General features: G+C 46.8%; 1 protein-coding gene and 2 non-coding genes across 3 annotated transcripts in view; 1 reads left to right on the top strand and 2 right to left on the bottom strand.

The window, feature by feature from the left end:
* Positions 1-16,388, top strand: part of LOC110512371 (F-BAR and double SH3 domains protein 2) — a 117,818-nt gene that overhangs the window by 13,743 nt on the left and 87,687 nt on the right. Inside the window, 1 exon segment of the mRNA XM_090223895.1 lies at positions 11,988-12,033. Coding sequence (XP_090080021.1) covers positions 11,988-12,033 — 46 coding nt within the window.
* On the bottom strand, positions 5,009-5,082 carry trnat-agu (transfer RNA threonine (anticodon AGU)). Its single transcript has one exon. It is a non-coding gene; the product is annotated as a tRNA-Thr (tRNA).
* trnat-agu (transfer RNA threonine (anticodon AGU)) lies at positions 5,177-5,250 on the bottom strand. Its single transcript has one exon. It is a non-coding gene; the product is annotated as a tRNA-Thr (tRNA).

The raw sequence follows: 16,388 nt of genomic DNA, 5'->3' as shown, positions 1-16,388 counted from the left end.
CAGGAGTAAATGTCAGTTGGCTTTTCATAGCCGATCATTCAGAGTATCTCTACCACTCCTGCTGTCTCTAGAGTTGAAAACTGCAAGTCAGGAACAGGTAGCACGTCCGGTGAACAGGTCAGGATTCCATAGCCGCAGGCAGAACAGTTGAAACTGGAGCAGCAGCACGGCCAGGTGGACTGGGGACAGCAAGGAGTCATCATGCCAGGTAGTCCTGAGGCATGGTCCTAAGGCTCAGGTCCTCCGAGAGAGAGAAAGAAAGAGAGAATTAAAGAGAGCATACTTAAATTCACACAGGACACCGAATAGGACAGGAGAAGTACTCCAGATATAACAAACTGACCCTAGCCCCCCCGACACATAAACTGCTGCAGCATAAACTGGAGGCTGAGACAGGTGGGGTCAGGAGACACTGTGGCCCCATCCGAAGATACCCCCAGGCAGGGCCAAACAGGAAGGATATAACCCCACCCACTTTGCCAAAGCACAACCCCCACACCACTAGAGGGATATCTTCAACCACCAATTTACCATCCTGAGACGAGGCCGAGTATAGCCCACAAAGATCTCCGCCACGGCACAACCCAAGGGGGCGCGCCAACCCAGACAGGAAGATCACATCAGTGACTCAACCCACTCAAGTGACGCACCCCTCCTAGGGACTGCATGAAAGAGCACCAGTAAGCCAGTGACACAGCCCCTGTCACTGTCACTAGTTAACTGTAAGGTTGCAAGATTGAACCCCCGAGCTGACAAGGTAAAAATCTGTCATTCTGCCCCTGAACAAGGCAGTTAACCCACCTTTCCTAGGCCGTCATTGAAAGTAAGTATGTGTTCTTAACTGACTCGCCAAGTTAAATAAAGATTAAATAATGGTGTCAAATCGGTGTCTAAAAATACGGCCATTCCGATTAATCGGTTGACCTCTAGTCCGGACGTTTATAAGAAATCCCGCTACGCCCTTCAACGAACCATCCAACAGGCAAGGCTTCAATACAGGACTAAGATCGAATCCTACCTCAACGGCTCTGATGCTCGTTGGATGTGGCAGGGCTTGCAAACTATCATGGATTACAAAGGGAAACACAGCTGCGAGCTTCCCAGTGACGTGAGCCTACCAGACGAGCTAAATGCCTTCTATGCTCGCTTCAAAGCAAGCAACACTGAACTATGCATGAGAGCAACAGCTTTTCCGGACAGCTGTGTGATCATGCTCTCCGTAGCTGAAGTGAGTTAGACCTTTTAAACAGGTTAACATTCACAAGGCCGCAGGGCCAGACGGATTACCAGGATGTGTACTCAGAGCATGTGTTGACCAACTGGCAAGTGTCTTCACTGACATGTTCAATCCTGACCCAGTCTGTAATACATGTTTCAAGCAGACCACCATAGACCCTGTGCCCCAAGGTCGCCAAAGTAACCTGTCTAAATGACTATCGCCCCGTAGCACTCACATGCTACTCACATGTGAGCCAGATCATCACATCAACACCATCATCACAGACACCCTGGACCCACGACAATTTGCAAACCGCACCAACAGATCCACAGATGACGCAAGCTCTATTGCACTCCACACTGCCCTTTCCCACCTGGACAAAAGGAACACTTACGTGAGAATGCTGTCTATTGACTACAGCTCAGCGTTCAACACCATAGTACCCTCAAAGCTCATTACTAAGCTAAGGACACTGGGACTAAACACCTCCTCCTGCAACTGGATCCTGGATTTCCTGACGGGCCGCCCCCAGGTGGTGAGGGTAGGTAACAACACCTCTGCCACGCCAACCCCTAAAACGGGCCCCTCCTGTACCCCCTGTTCACCCACGACTGCGTTGTCGCGCCTGACTCCAACACCCTCATTGAGTTTGCCGACGACACGACAGTGGTAGGCCTGATCACCGACGACGATGAGACAGCCTATAGGGAGGTCAGAGCGTAGCCTAGTGGTTAGAGCGTTGGACTAGTAACCGAAAGGTTGCAAGATCGTATCCCCGAGCCGACAAGGTAAAAATATGTCATTCTGCCCCTGAACAGGCAGTTAACCCACTGTTCCTAGCCTGTCATTGAAAATAAGAATTTGTTTTTAACTGACTTGCCTAGTTAAATAAAGGTCAAATTAAAAAATAGAGACCTAGCAGTGTGGTGCCAGGACAACAACCTCTCCCTAATCGTGAGCAAGACAGAGGAGCTGATGACGGACCACAGGAAATGGAGGGCCGTGTATACAGCCAAGTTATCATTACTCATTTTTATTTGTTTGACTTTTCTAATGTTTCTCTAGTTTCTTTCTCACTGCGTTGGGAAGGGCCCATAAGTAAACCTTTTGTTTATGAATCATGTGACGAATAACATTTGTTTAGAAATGTATTTTATTTACCCTCCAGATTCAGTAGCTTGAAAATCCCATTCTATTTTCACCCAAACTAAAACTTAACATAATTCATGATTGTTTTTATTTTATATTATACAACGGCTGGGTCTCTGATTTGGTTAAAACGGTTTACCAGCTGTTATCGATTCCACAAGTAGTTTGAGTTTTTCAGATGAATTTGTTAAGTATTTTATTTCAGTTACTAAATTGTTCTTTCATGATTAGTTTTCGTATTAGTTTCAGATTTAGTTTACTATAATAACCTTCACACAGTCAGGAATGACAGGAAGAGGTGGGAAGGACCAGAGGATTGTGGGTAATGGTTGATCTCTCTCTGGCCACAGAGATGAAAGGAAGGTTTTTGTTTCTTCACGAAGAGAGGGACAGAGAGGAGGATGTAGGGAGTAGTAGAGAGGAGAGGAAGAAAGGGTTGTTTGAAAGAATCTACTTTATTAATTAATTAGTTTATGAATCCAGGCTGCTGAGTACAGCGGGAAGCTCAGATGGGAGGAAGCTAACATGATCACATGCGTTTCTAATTCAGATTTCATTTATCGTCCTCTCTCTTGAGGACATTTAGTTTTCATGCCTTTGTCAAAACACATTACTTATGAAAAAACACAGCAAACACGGTCGACAATACAGCCAAAGGTCATTAAATAACACAACCACACCTATCAGAAAGCCTGTGAATGCTAGTTATGTGAGCTTGTCTGCAGGATTCAAACTGCCATATTCTGTCCTCGGTGATACCAGTCAATAGATAATATTTCATATTTAACCAGGTGTAAATGAGCTTTTGGGGATTGTGTGTGTGTGTGTGTGTGTGTGTGTGTGTGTGTGTGTGATCTGATCATTGGTTGCTTGTTTACCTACAGCAGAGCTAGCCATGGCAGCGTTACCTGAGTGGCAAAGACATGTCCAAAGATCGTGTGTGTGCGTGCATACCACACGTAGACATGTCCAAAGATTGTGTGTGTGCGTGCATACCACATGTAGGCCTAATTTTTTCCTGTCTCTGTGAGTCAAAGAGAGCTGAGAGAACTAGAGCTTGAGCATATTTGGAGTGTGAACTCATATGGATGTCTTGGAGGGAGGGAAGGAGGAAAGGAATGGAGGGAGAGGGGAAGGTAGGTAGACAAAGGCAGGGAGAAAGGGAAGGAGGAAAAGAGGACTGGAGGAGGATAGGGAACAGAGGGGAGGGAGGGAGGGAGGGAGGGAGGGAGGGAGGGAGGGAGAGGGGCAGAAAGGTGAGGGAGAGGGGCAGAAAGGTTAGGGAAGTGAGTGAGAGGGGCAGAAAGGTGAGGGAGAGGGTCAGAAAGGTTAGGGAAGGGAGGAAGAGGGGCAGAAGGGTTAGTTATGGAAGTGAGAGAGAGGGGCAGAAAGGTTCGGGAAGTGAGGGAGAGGGGCAGAAAGGTTAGGGAAGTGAGGGAGAGGAAGAAAGGTTAGGGAAGGGAGGGAGAGGGGCAAAAAGGGGAGGGAGAGGGGCAGAAAGGTTAGGGAAGGGAGGGAGAGGGGCAGAAAGGGGAGTGAGAGGGGCAGAAAGGTTAGGGAAGGGAGGGAGAGGGGCAGAAAGGTTAGGGAAGGGAGGGAGAGGGGCAGAAAGGTTAGGGAAGTGAGGGAGAGGAAGAAAGGTTAGGGAAGTGAGGGAGAGGGGCAGAAAGGTTAGGGAAGAAAGGGAGAGGGGCAGAAAGGTTAGGGAAGGGAGGGAGAGGGGCAGAAAGGTTAGGGAAGTGAGGGAGAGGAAGAAAGGTTAGGGAAGTGAGGGAGAGGGGCAGAAAGGTTAGGGAAGAAAGGAAGAGGGGCAGAAAGGTTAGGGAAGGGAGGGAGAGGAAGCAAGGTTAGGGAAGTGAGGGAGAGGGGCAGAAAGGGGAGGGAGAGGGGCAGAAAGGTTAGGGAAGGGAGGGAGAGGGGCAGAAAGGGGAGGGAGAGGGGCAGAAAGGGGAGGGAGAGGGGCAGAAAGGGGAGGGAGAGGGGCAGAAAGGTTAGGGAAGGGAGGGAGAGGGGCAGAAAGGGGAGGGAGAGGGGCAGAAAGGTTAGGGAAGGGAGGGAGAGGGGCAGAAAGGGGAGGGAGAGGGGCAGAAAGGTTAGGGAAGGGAGGGAGAGGGGCAGAAAGGGGAGGGAGAGGGGCAGAAAGGTTAGGGAAGTGAGGGAGAGGGGCAGAAAGGTTTGCAGTTTTTGCAGTAAAAAAAAATCAGTTTTTAACAAAAGATGTCCATTTGTCACATCCCTAGTTCATATGTGCTATGGTTGAGAGCCTTGATCTTTGCTGAAAACACTCCCTGCCATTGTTAAAAAGGCACCACTAAGATTCAAATTCAGAATCTTCTGTTTACTAGACCAACGCTTTAACCAACTAAGTGGTGGTTGCTTAAGGATCTGCAGATACCTTTTTTCATGGTTCTTAATGTGCCATGGATGAGTCTTGCTCTTTGCTGAAAACACTCCCTGCCATTATTAGGTGTTTTATTAATAAATTGAAGGCTGTTTCCAGTCCAGACTCAATGGGCACGTCATTCATTGAGATGACCACTGAACAGCAGGACATATCCCAGTTTGTGTCTTTTAAACTTTTGGTGGAACATGATCTGTTCTCAAGCCGCTGGTAGAACTACATGCTGCCGATTAGGAAAAAGGCACTGCTGAGATTCGAACTCAGGATCTCCTGTTTACTAGACAGGCGCTTTAACCAACTAAGCCACAGCACCTAATGGTGCCTCTGGGCTTTTGGGAGTGTTTTATTCATGGTGCATGGATGCGTGCCTTGCTGGGTAATGAAAACACTCCCTGCCGTTGTAAAAAAGGCGCTGCTGAGATTCGAACTCAGGATCTCCTGTTTACTAGACAGGCGCTTTAACCAACTAAGCCACAGCACCAGGTGTCTGCTCATACTGCTCGGTAGTCTTTTGTCAATGGTTCAGAGTTCCCATTGACGAGTGACTCGGTTGTGTGTAAAGCGTAAGTTTAGCATACTCCTCCTGAACAGGGTGTTCAACGTGGAGACGTGGGAATTAGTGTGGGCACTTAGAAACTCAAACTAGCCTAAAAACTAGTTTATATTGTTGTTGTTAAAGTTTCATTTCATTTGTATAGTTTTTTTGAATCATGTTTTTGTAAAGTTTATTTTTGGTGCTTTAAGATTAAAGTATTGAGCTTTTGTCTTTTTTTTGGTTCAGTTTGAATGCTTCTTTTAAATATGTAGAGGCTTTGAGTTTGTTGTTGTGAAACAGTCTTCCCTCTGTGAACTCACAACCTTCAGATTAGAAGGCTGACACGCTGCCTACTGCACCGAAGAGACCTGCCTACTGCACCGAAGAGGCCTGCCTACTGCACCGAAGAGGCCTGCCTACTGCACCGAAGAGGCCTGGCTGCCTACTGCACCGAAGAGGCCTGGCTGCCTACTGCACCGAAGAGGCCTGCCTACTGCACCGAAGAGGCCTGCCTACTGCACCGAAGAGGCCTGCCTACTGCACCGAAGAGGCCTGCCTACTGCACCGAAGAGGCCTGGCTGCCTACTGCACCGAAGAGGCCTGGCTGCCTACTGCACCGAAGAGGCCTGCCTACTGCACCGAAGAGGCCTGGCTGCCTACTGCACCGAAGAGGCCTGCCTACTGCACCGAAGAGGCCTGTCTACTGCACCGAAGAGGCCTGTCTACTGCACCGAAGAGGCCTGCCTACTGCACCGAAGAGGCCTAGCTGCCTACTGCACCGAAGAGGCCTGCCTACTGCACCGAAGAGGCCTGGCTGCCTACTGCACTGAAGAGGCCTGCCTACTGCACCGAAGAGGCCTGCCTACTGCACCGAAGAGGCCTGCCTACTGCACCGAAGAGGCCTGCCTGCCTACTGCACCGAAGAGGCCTGGCTGCCTACTGCACCGAAGAGGCCTGGCTGCCTACTGCACCGAAGAGGCCTGGCTGCCTACTGCACCGAAAAGGCCTGGCTGCCTACTACACCGAAGAGGCCTGGCTGCCTACTGCACCGAAGAGGCCTGGCTGCCTACTACACCGAAGAGGCCTGGAGGACGTTAGAAGCATGTGTCTGTTTCATGGTGTCTGGTTTTTAGGGGTGGAGTTAAACGCTGATCACTGACTGGCTGATGGTATTAGTGGGGCATGCATATACTGCAACCAGAGGCGCTGGTTCATGGATGTCTATCTATCTGTTGGTCTGTCTGTCTTTGTCTGTAAAGAACGCACACTGGTGGTGTGTGTGTGTGTGTGTGTGTGTGTGTGTGTGTGTGTGTGTGTGTGTGTGTGTGTGTGTGTGTGTGTGTGTGTGTGTGTGTGTGTGTGTGTGTGTGTGTGTGTGTGTGTGTGTGTGTGTGTGTGTGTGTGTGTGTGTGTTGTGAAGCAGTCCTTTTCTGGACAGAGAAAGGAGAGTGTGTTTTATAGGGGGTGTCTGGTACTGTCTAAACAGTGACTAGGAACCTGTTGCATTAGTAGTATTTGATTGAGATAAAAACCCAGAATGTCTATGGCTCAGTTTCACACACACACACACACACACACACACACGCAGTGAAAAGCTTGATGAGGTCTCTTCCTGTCTGGGCTGTAATTTGTGTTAAAGGGGATTGTGGGTAATTATGCTCTTTAAGTATCACCTTCCTCTCCACTCGCCCCATCCATCTACCCCTCCCTCTGTCCCCTGAATCAAATCACTGTGTCTGTCTGTCTTTCCGTCCCTCTGTTTGAGACCTGAAATAGGAATTGTGTGTGTGTGTGTGTGTGTGTCGTCCAAAATTCCATAAGCTTCACAGCCCTTGTAGTGGTTCAAGTTTAGAGGGGGAAGGGTGGGAGGTTCTGTTATTTCATATTGAGAGTTTGAAGTGGAAACTGAGTTTGCAGCATGACTGTGCTGGTTGAACCTATCCTGGGAAAGTGTGTGCGCGCACAAGCTGGCCCAAGGGACCGGACTCAGAACCAGGTCGGCTTTCACTGCCCAGAGGAAGAACATCATGTATGGATGTTAGTACAAATGTACACACATAGATAATACACCAAACAGTGTGAAAAAATACATTATATACAGTGCCTTCGAAAACTATTCAAACCCCATGACTTATTCCACATTTTGTTAAGTTCCAGCCTTATTCTAAAATTGACAGGTGTGGTATATCAAGATGCTGATTAAACAGCATGATCATTGTACAGGTGCACCTTGTGCTGGGGATAATAATTGGCCACTCTAAAATGTGCAGGTTTGTCACACAGCACAATGCCACTGTCTCAAGTTTTGAGGGAGCGTGTAATTGGCTTGCAGACTGCAGGAATGTCCTCTAGTGCTGTTGCCAGATAATTTAATTTAAATTTCTCTACCATAAGCCGCCTCCAATGTCATTTTAAAGAATTTTTCAGTATGTCTAACCGGCCTCACAACCGCAGACCAGGTGTATGGCGTTGTGTGGTTTGCTGATGTCAGCATTGTGAACTGAGTGGGGTTATGGTATGGGCAGGCATAAGCTATAGACAACGAACAGAATTGCATTTTATTGATGGCAATTTGAATGCACAGAGATACCGTGAAGAGATCCTGAGGCCCATTGTCATGTCATTCATCCACCAATGATAATGCACAGCCCTGTGTCGCAAGGATCTGTACACAATTCCTGGAAGCTGAAAATGTCCCAGTTCTTTCATTGCCTACAAACTCAACAGACATGTCACCCATTGAGCAAGTTTGTGATGCTCTGGATCGATGTGTATGACAGCAATTTCCAGTTCCCGCCAGTATCCAGCAGCTTCGCACAGCCATTGAAGAGGAGTGGGACAACATTCCACAGGCCATAATAAACAGCCTGATTTTCATTACAGTCAAAAAAGATATGTACACTATCAGTCAAATCTGGACACACCTACTCATTCAAAGGTTTTTCTTTATGTGAACTATTATCTACATTGTAGAATAATAGTGAAGATATCAAAACTATGAAATAATACAAATGGAATCATGTAGTAACCAATAAAGTGTTAAACAAATCAAAATATATTTGAGATTCTTCAAAGTAGCCACCCTTTTCCTTGATCACAGCTTTGCAAACTCTTGGATAGAAAGGGGCTGAGGGAGGGAGGAAGGGGATGTGAGGGACGAGGGGGAGAGCGAGAGGTACAAACTCTTGGATAGAAAGGGGCTGAGGGAGGGAGGAAGGGGATGTGAGGGACGAGGGGGAGAGCGAGAGGGACAAACTCTTGGATAGAAAGGGGCTGAGGGAGGGAGGAAGGGGATGTGAGGGACGAGGGGGAGAGCGAGAGGGACAAACTCTTGGATAGAAAGGGGCTGAGGGAGGGAGGAAGGGGATGTGAGGGACGAGGGGGAGAGCGAGAGGGACAAACTCTTGGATAGAAAGGGGCTGAGGGAGGGAGGAAGGGGATGTGAGGGACGAGGGGGAGAGCGAGAGGTACAAACTCTTGGATAGAAAGGGGCTGAGGGAGGGAGGAAAAGGATGTGAGGGACGAGGGGGAGAGCGAGAGGGACAAACTCTTGGATAGAAAGGGGCTGAGGGAGGGAGGAAGGGGATGTGAGGGACGAGGGGGACGAGGGGGAGAGCGAGAGGGACAAACTCTTGGATAGAAAGGGGCTGAGGGAGGGAGGAAAAGGATGTGAGGGACGAGGGGGAGAGCGAGAGGTACAAACTCTTGGATAGAAAGGGGCTGAGGGAGGGAGGAAGGGGATGTGAGGGACGAGGGGGACGAGGGGGAGAGCGAGAGGGACAAACTCTTGGATAGAAAGGGGCTGAGGGAGGGAGGAAGGGGATGTGAGGGACGAGGGGGACGAGGGGGAGAGCGAGAGGGACAGAAATTCCTGCCTTGCATAACCATGTGAGAGAGTCCACTCTCTATTTCACTCTGCTCTCCTTCCTCCCTCTTTATCTCGCTTTCTCCCACTCTTCCTTTCTTTCTTCCTTCCTTCCTTTTCTTCCTTCCTTCCTTCCTTCCTTTTCTTCATTCCTTTCTTCCTTCCTTTCTCACCCCTCTTCCTTCCTTCCTTCCTTCCTTCCCTTGGCAATGGACCAAACAAACAGAAATCCCCTCCAAAACATGAAATGATAGTAGAATGTACTTCTTCCTGCTTCGCCAGGAACACGACAGCATTGATGTCCACATGGCTTAAAAGAGAACACACACGGCACGCACACATAAAGGATGTTGAGCTGAAAACATTGCTTTCTTGTCCTTTTTTTTAAAGATTTTCATTGCGTGTTTTTGAAACTTTGATTTAAATAGTTCAGAAATCAGTGTTCTAGTCTGGTGGTGTCTCACTAGGAGGTACTAGGAGGTGTGTTCTAGTCTGGTGTCTCACTAGGAGGTACTAGGAGGTGTGTTCTAGTCTGGTGGTGTCTCACTAGGAGGTACTAGGAGGTGTGTTCTAGTCTGGTGGTGTCTCACTAGGAGGTACTAGGAGGTGTGTTCTAGTCTGGTGGTGTCTCACTAGGAGGTACTAGGAGGTGTGTTCTAGTCTGGTGGTGTCTCACTAGGAGGTACTAGGAAGTGTGTTCTAGTCTGGTGGTGTCTCACTAGGAGGTACTAGGAGGTGTGTTCTAGTCTGGTGTCTCACTAGGAGGTACTAGGAGGTGTGTTCTAGTCTGGTGGTGTCTCACTAGGAGGTACTAGGAGGTGTGTTCTAGTCTGGTGTCTCACTAGGAGGTACTAGGAAGTGTGTTCTAGTCTGGTGGTGTCTCACTAGGAGGTACTAGGAGGTGTGTTCTAGTCTGGTGTCTCACTAGGAGGTACTAGGAGGTGTGTTCTAGTCTGGTGTCTCACTAGGAGGTACTAGGAGGTGTATTCTAGTCTGGTGTCTCACTAGGAGGTACTAGGAGGTGTATTCTAGTCTGGTGTCTCACTAGGAGGTACTAGGAGGTGTATTCTAGTCTGGTGTCTCACTAGGAGGTACTAGGAGGTGTGTTCTAGTCTGGTGGTGTCTCACTAGGAGGTACTAGGAGGTGTGTTCTAGTCTGGTGGTGTCTCACTAGGAGGTACTAGGAAGTGTGTTCTAGTCTTGTGTCTCACTGGGAGGTACTAGGAGGTGTGTTCTAGTCTGGTGGTGTCTCACTAGGAGGTACTAGGAAGTGTGTTCTAGTCTGGTGGTGTCTCACTAGGAGGTACTAGGAAGTGTGTTCTAGTCTGGTGGTGTCTCACTAGGAGGTACTAGGAGGTGTGTTCTAGTCTGGTGTCTCACTAGGAGGTACTAGGAAGTGTGTTCTAGTCTGGTGGTGTCTCACTAGGAGGTACTAGGAAGTGTGTTCTAGTCTGGTGGTGTCTCACTAGGAGGTACTAGGAGGTGTGTTCTAGTCTGGTGTCTCACTAGGAGGTACTAGGAAGTGTGTTCTAGTCTGGTGGTGTCTCACTAGGAGGTACTAGGAGGTGTGTTCTAGTCTGGTGTCTCACTAGGAGGTACTAGGAGGTGTGTTCTAGTCTGGTGTCTCACTAGGAGGTACTAGGAGGTGTGTTCTAGTCTGGTGTCTCACTAGGAGGTACTAGGAGGTGTGTTCTAGTCTGGTGTCTCACTAGGAGGTACTAGGAGGTGTATTCTAGTCTGGTGTCTCACTAGGAGGTACTAGGAGGTGTGTTCTAGTCTGGTGTCTCACTAGGAGGTACTAGGAGGTGTGTTCTAGTCTGGTGTCTCACTAGGAGGTGTGTTCTAGTCTGGTGTCTCACTAGGAGGTACTAGGAGGTGTGTTCTAGTCTGGTGGTGTCTCACTAGGAGGTACTAGGAGGTGTGTTCTAGTCTGGTGTCTCACTAGGAGGTACTAGGAGGTGTGTTCTAGTCTGGTGGTGTCTCACTAGGAGATGTGTTCTAGTCTGGTGTCTCACTAGGAGGTACTAGGAGGTGTGTTCTAGTCTGGTGTCTCACTAGGAGGTACTAGGAGGTGTGTTCTAGTCTGGTGGTGTCTCACTAGGAGGTACTAGGAGGTGTATTCTAGTCTGGTGTCTCACTAGGAGGTACTAGGAGGTGTGTTCTAGTCTGGTGGTGTCTCACTAGGAGGTACTAGGAGGTGTGTTCTAGTCTGGTGTCTCACTAGGAGGTACTAGGAGGTGTGTTCTAGTCTGGTGGTGTCTCACTAGGAGATGTGTTCTAGTCTAGGTGACTACTGTCACACTACTTCATCTGCAGCACAATGATTGATCTCCTTTTGTCGATCAACTGTAATCTCTCCTCTCCTCTCCTCTCCTCTCCTCTCCTCTCCTCTCCTCTCCTCTCCTCTCCTCTCCTCTCCTCTCCTCTCCTCTCTTCTCTTCTCTTCTCTTCTCTTCTCTTCTCTTCTCTTCTCTTCTCTTCTCTTCTCTTCTCCTCTCTTCTCTTTATATATTCTGTTCCTCGCTCTATTCTCTCTCTCCCCCTCTATTCAATTTAAGGTCTTTATTGGCATGGGAAACATATGTTAACATTGACAAAGCAAGTGAAGTAGATAATAAACAAAAGTGAAATACAATAAAAATGAACAGTAAACATAACAATCATAGATGTTCCAAAAATAATAAAGACATAGCAAATGTCGTAGGTCTATATACATTTGTAACAATGTGCAAATAGTTAAAGTACTATTCTCTCTCTCTCCTCTCTATCTTCTCGTCTCGCTCTATTCTCTTTCTCCTATCTTTCTCTCTCTCTCTAGGGCATACAGTCTGAAGAAGGGCCAGTTGGAGAGGGACTATGTCCAGGTAAGAGCCTGTGTAGTACAACCTGAGGATCTTTCTCCTCTGCCAGGAGCCAGAGAACCATGTCCCTGGAGCAGGGGCTTCTAGCCAGGCTGGCCCTAAACTCTCTGTCTGTCCCTGGAGCAGGGGCTTCTAGCCAGGCTGGCCCTAAACTCTCTGTCTGTCCTTGGAACAGGGGCTTCTAGCCTGGCTGGCCCTTAACTATCAATATCTGTCCCTAGGAGTAGTGGAGGGGCTTCTAGCCTGGCTGGCCCTTAACTATCAATATCTGTCCCTAGGAGTAGTGGAGGGGCTTCTAGCCTGGCTGGCCCTTAACTATCAATATCTGTCCCTAGGAGTAGTGGAGGGGCTTCTAGCCTGGCTGGTCCTTAACTATCAATATCTGTCCCTAGGAGTAGTGGAGGGGCTTCTAGCCTGGCTGGTCCTTAACTATCAATATCTGTCCCTAGGAGTAGTGGAGGGGCTTCTAGCCTGGCTGGCCCTTAACTATCAATATCTGTCCCTAGGAGTAGTGGAGGGGCTTCTAGCCTGGCTGGCCCTTAACTATCAATATCTGTCGCTAGGAGTAGTGGAGGGGCTTCTAGCCTGGCTGGTCCTTAACTGTCAATATCTGTCCCCTAGGAGTAGTGGAGGGGCTTCTAGCCTGGCTGGCCCTTAACTATCAATATCTGTCCCTAGGAGTAGTGGAGGGGCTTCTAGCCTGGCTGGTCCTCAGTATCTTCTATCAGACTTGGCATGATGCTGAGCATAAGCTCACTACACACACATACTTGAGCAACTGCAGCACACGTGTGTACATATTGGGCTAGCCTTCACACACTTGAGGACACTACTACACTCTCTCCTCTCTCTGAGCAGCTGTCCACACAAATAAACATTGTTTTCTGGTCTCATCGGCTTCAGCCCGCTGAACACAGAAGAGAGAGACTGGGAGGGAGAGCGAGTCAGATACATACATACAATACCAGCTTGTTTGTATGTATGAGAGAAAGAAAGAGCCCCTTTGAATTGAAAGAGAGAGTGTGTGTAGAATCTGTCTTCTTGTGACTTCTGGCTGCACTCTTTTATTCAGTCACATTATCAACAGTCTTTTCTCTCTTTCTCTCCCTCACTCCTGCAAGCTGGGTTGCCTAGCAACAACCTCCCCTAGGTTAATGGATTTTCTCTTGCTTGTAAAAGTCTTGTGTGTGTCAGACTACTGGCTAGTGGCTTTCCTCTCTGTTTGGTCATTACATTAAAGGTATACTTGGGGATTTTTATGTCTCTACATGCAGGTTGACGGAAGTTGCTAGCTAGCTCTAGCACAATTGCTAAGATACCCATAGACTTCCAGTCATTGTGCTAACAATAGTTAGCATTTGCTCATGAAACTACCTCTAACGTCCTTCTTACTGGACACAGAGACATAACAATGATGTCCACAAGTTCATCTGACTCTGGGGAAGTATATGAAGGGCTTCATTGCCAAAATCCCAAACTATCCCATTTAAAGACTATAAATGAATATCCCTTTTAACCTTTAGCATGTAGGGGCAGTATTTTCGTTTTTGGCTATAAAAAACGTACCCATTTGAAACTGCCTATTTCTCAGCCCCAGAAACTTGAATATGCATATAATTGTCAGATTAGGATAGAAAACACTCTGAAGTTTCCAAAACTGTCAAAATATTGTCTGTGAGTATAACAGAACTGATATTGCAGGCAAAAGCCTGAGGAAAATCCAATCAGGAAGTGCCTCTTATTTAGAAACCTCTCTGTTCCTATGCATGCCTATCCTCCATTTAAAGGGATATCAACCAGATTCCTTTTTCTATGGCTTCCCTAAGGTGTCAACAGTCTTTAGACATAGTTTCAGGCTTTTATTTTATAAAAATGAGCGTGAAAGATCACATTGCATAAGTGGATAGGTGGGGGCTCTCAGAGTGAGTTTTTGAGCTACAGAGTAAAGCGGCCATTGTTCCACCCGGTGAAAAACCTACACACTCGGTTGATATATTATCGAATATATATTTTAAAAACAACATGAGGATTGATTATAAAAAACGTTTGACATGTTTCTGTGGACATTATAGATATTATTTGGAATATACGTCTGCGTTGTGGTGACCGCTCTTTCCTGTGGATTTCTGAACATAACGGGACAAACGGAGGTATTTTGGGTATAAAAATAATCTTTATGGAACAAAAGGAACATTTGCTGTGTAACTGGGAGTCTCGTGAGTGAAAACATCCGAAGATCATCAAAGGTAAACTATTTTTTTGATTGATTTTCTGATTTTCGTGACCTAGCTATTTAATGCTAAGTGTACATAATGTTATTCTATGCTATCGATAAACTTACACAAACGCTTGTATTGCTTTCGCTGTAAAGCATAATTTCAAAAGCTGAGACGACAGGTGGATTAACAAAAGGCTAAGCTGTGTTTTCCAATATTGGCACTTGAGATTTCATGAATATGAATATTTTTTAGTAATATTATTTGACTGTTGCGCTATGCTATTCAGCAGTTGCTGATGACAATTATCCTGCTACCGGGATGGGTAGCATCAACAAGTTAAAGACAATAAATGAATATCCCTTTTCAAGACAAATGAATATCCTAATGAATGGCTGGATGGAGCGATTGATATTTACTCCAAATGATTGTTGTGAGCCTGCAAGTCTCTTTCTCTCTCTAGTCAATATATTGGCATGATGTAACAGTGTAAATATTGTAAAAGTGTACTATGGAGATTAAATGATACAATATTAAAATAATAATAAAATTGTCAATGGGACAATCAGTAACACTGTACTGTCGATTTAGGGCCAGATTGCACTGCATTTTACTTGGTGCTTGTGTTTCCCAATAGGTCATGTCATTTTGTTCTGACTGTGTTGTAAGTTGGTTTATGCTGATTGATTGGATGTTCTGGTCCTGAGGTTTTAGTGTGTTAGTTAAACAGGTTTGTGAACTCAGCCCCAGGACTAGCTGGAAGAGGGGTCTCTCTCTCTCTCTCTCTCTCTCTCTCTCTCTCTCTCTCTCTCTCTCTCTCTCTCTCTCTTTCTCTCTTTCTTTCTTTCTTTCTTTCTTTCTTCCCCCCCCCCCCCCCCCCCCCCAAGGGGCTTTATTGGCATGGGAAACATATGTTAACATTGCCAAAGCAAATTAAATAGATAATAAACTCAAGTGAAATAATCAATCAAAAATGAACAGTGAACATTACATTCACAAGTTATAAAAGAATAAAGACATGTCATATGTCTATTTACAGTGTTGTAACGATGTGCAAATAGTTAAAGTACACAGGGGAATATAAATCAACATTAATATGAGTTGTATTTACAAGGGTGTTTGTTCTTCACTGGTTGACCTTTTCTTGTGGCAACAGGTCACAAATATTGCTGATGTGATGGCACACTGTGGTATTTCATCCAAAAGATGTGGGAGTTTATCAAAATTGGGTTTGTTTTTTTAAAATTCTTTGTGGATCTGTGTAGTCTGAGGGAAATATGTGTCTCTAATATGGTCATACATTTGGTAGGAGGTTAGGAAGTGCAGCTCAGTTTCCTCCTCATTTTGTGGGCAGTGTGCACATAGCCTGTCTTCTGTTGAGAGCCAGGTCTGCCTACAGCGGCCTTTCTCAATAGCAAGGCTATGCTCACTGAGTCTGTATGTAGTAGAAGCTTTCCTTTAAGTTTGGTTCAGTCACGGTAGTCAGGTATTCTGCCGCTGTGTACTCTCTGTTTAGGGCCAAATAGCATTCTAGTTTGCTCTGTTTTTTGGTAAATTCTCTGTCTGTCTGTCTGTCTGTCTCGCTCTCTGTCTGTTTCTCTCTCTCTCTGCCTGTCTGTCTGTCTCGCTCTCTGTCTGTTTCTCTCTCTCTGCCTGTCTGTCTGTCTCTCTGTCTGTCTCGTATTGGTATGGTGTGTGCTGCCAGAGTAACTAGATGAGCTCATGTTTGCGTGTGTGTGTTTGTCTGAGCTCATGTTTGTGTGTGTGTGTGTACGTGTGTTTGTCTGAGCTCATGTTTGTGTGTGTGTACGTGTGTTTGTCTGAGCTCGTGTGTGTGTGTGCGTGTGTGTACGTGTGTTTGTCTGAGCTCATGCAGTATTGTGATGTCATTCTCAGACAACCTTTTATCAAAATGCCTGATTGGCTCTGAGTCTTTGGTAAAGGGCCAGTGGGTAAGCAGAGTGGAGTTTCCCAGAGCAACTACTGCTGTGTGAGAGGGGAGGGGGAGGGAGTATTTCCCTTTCTTTTGATTTATATCAGACATGCTCCTCCCCCTGTAGTGAAGGACCTCTAATTAGTAGCTGTCAATCAAAGCCTCCCCACACTGTGTGTGTGTCAATGGCCTGGTATACAGGGTGGGTG

This window comes from Oncorhynchus mykiss, chromosome 27 (genome assembly GCF_057628025.1).
Source record: "Oncorhynchus mykiss isolate SJ-2025 chromosome 27, ASM5762802v1, whole genome shotgun sequence".
Lineage (NCBI taxonomy): Eukaryota > Metazoa > Chordata > Actinopteri > Salmoniformes > Salmonidae > Oncorhynchus > Oncorhynchus mykiss.
Note: the sequence above shows the minus strand (reverse complement) of the source record. Positions and strands in the feature narration are given on the sequence as shown.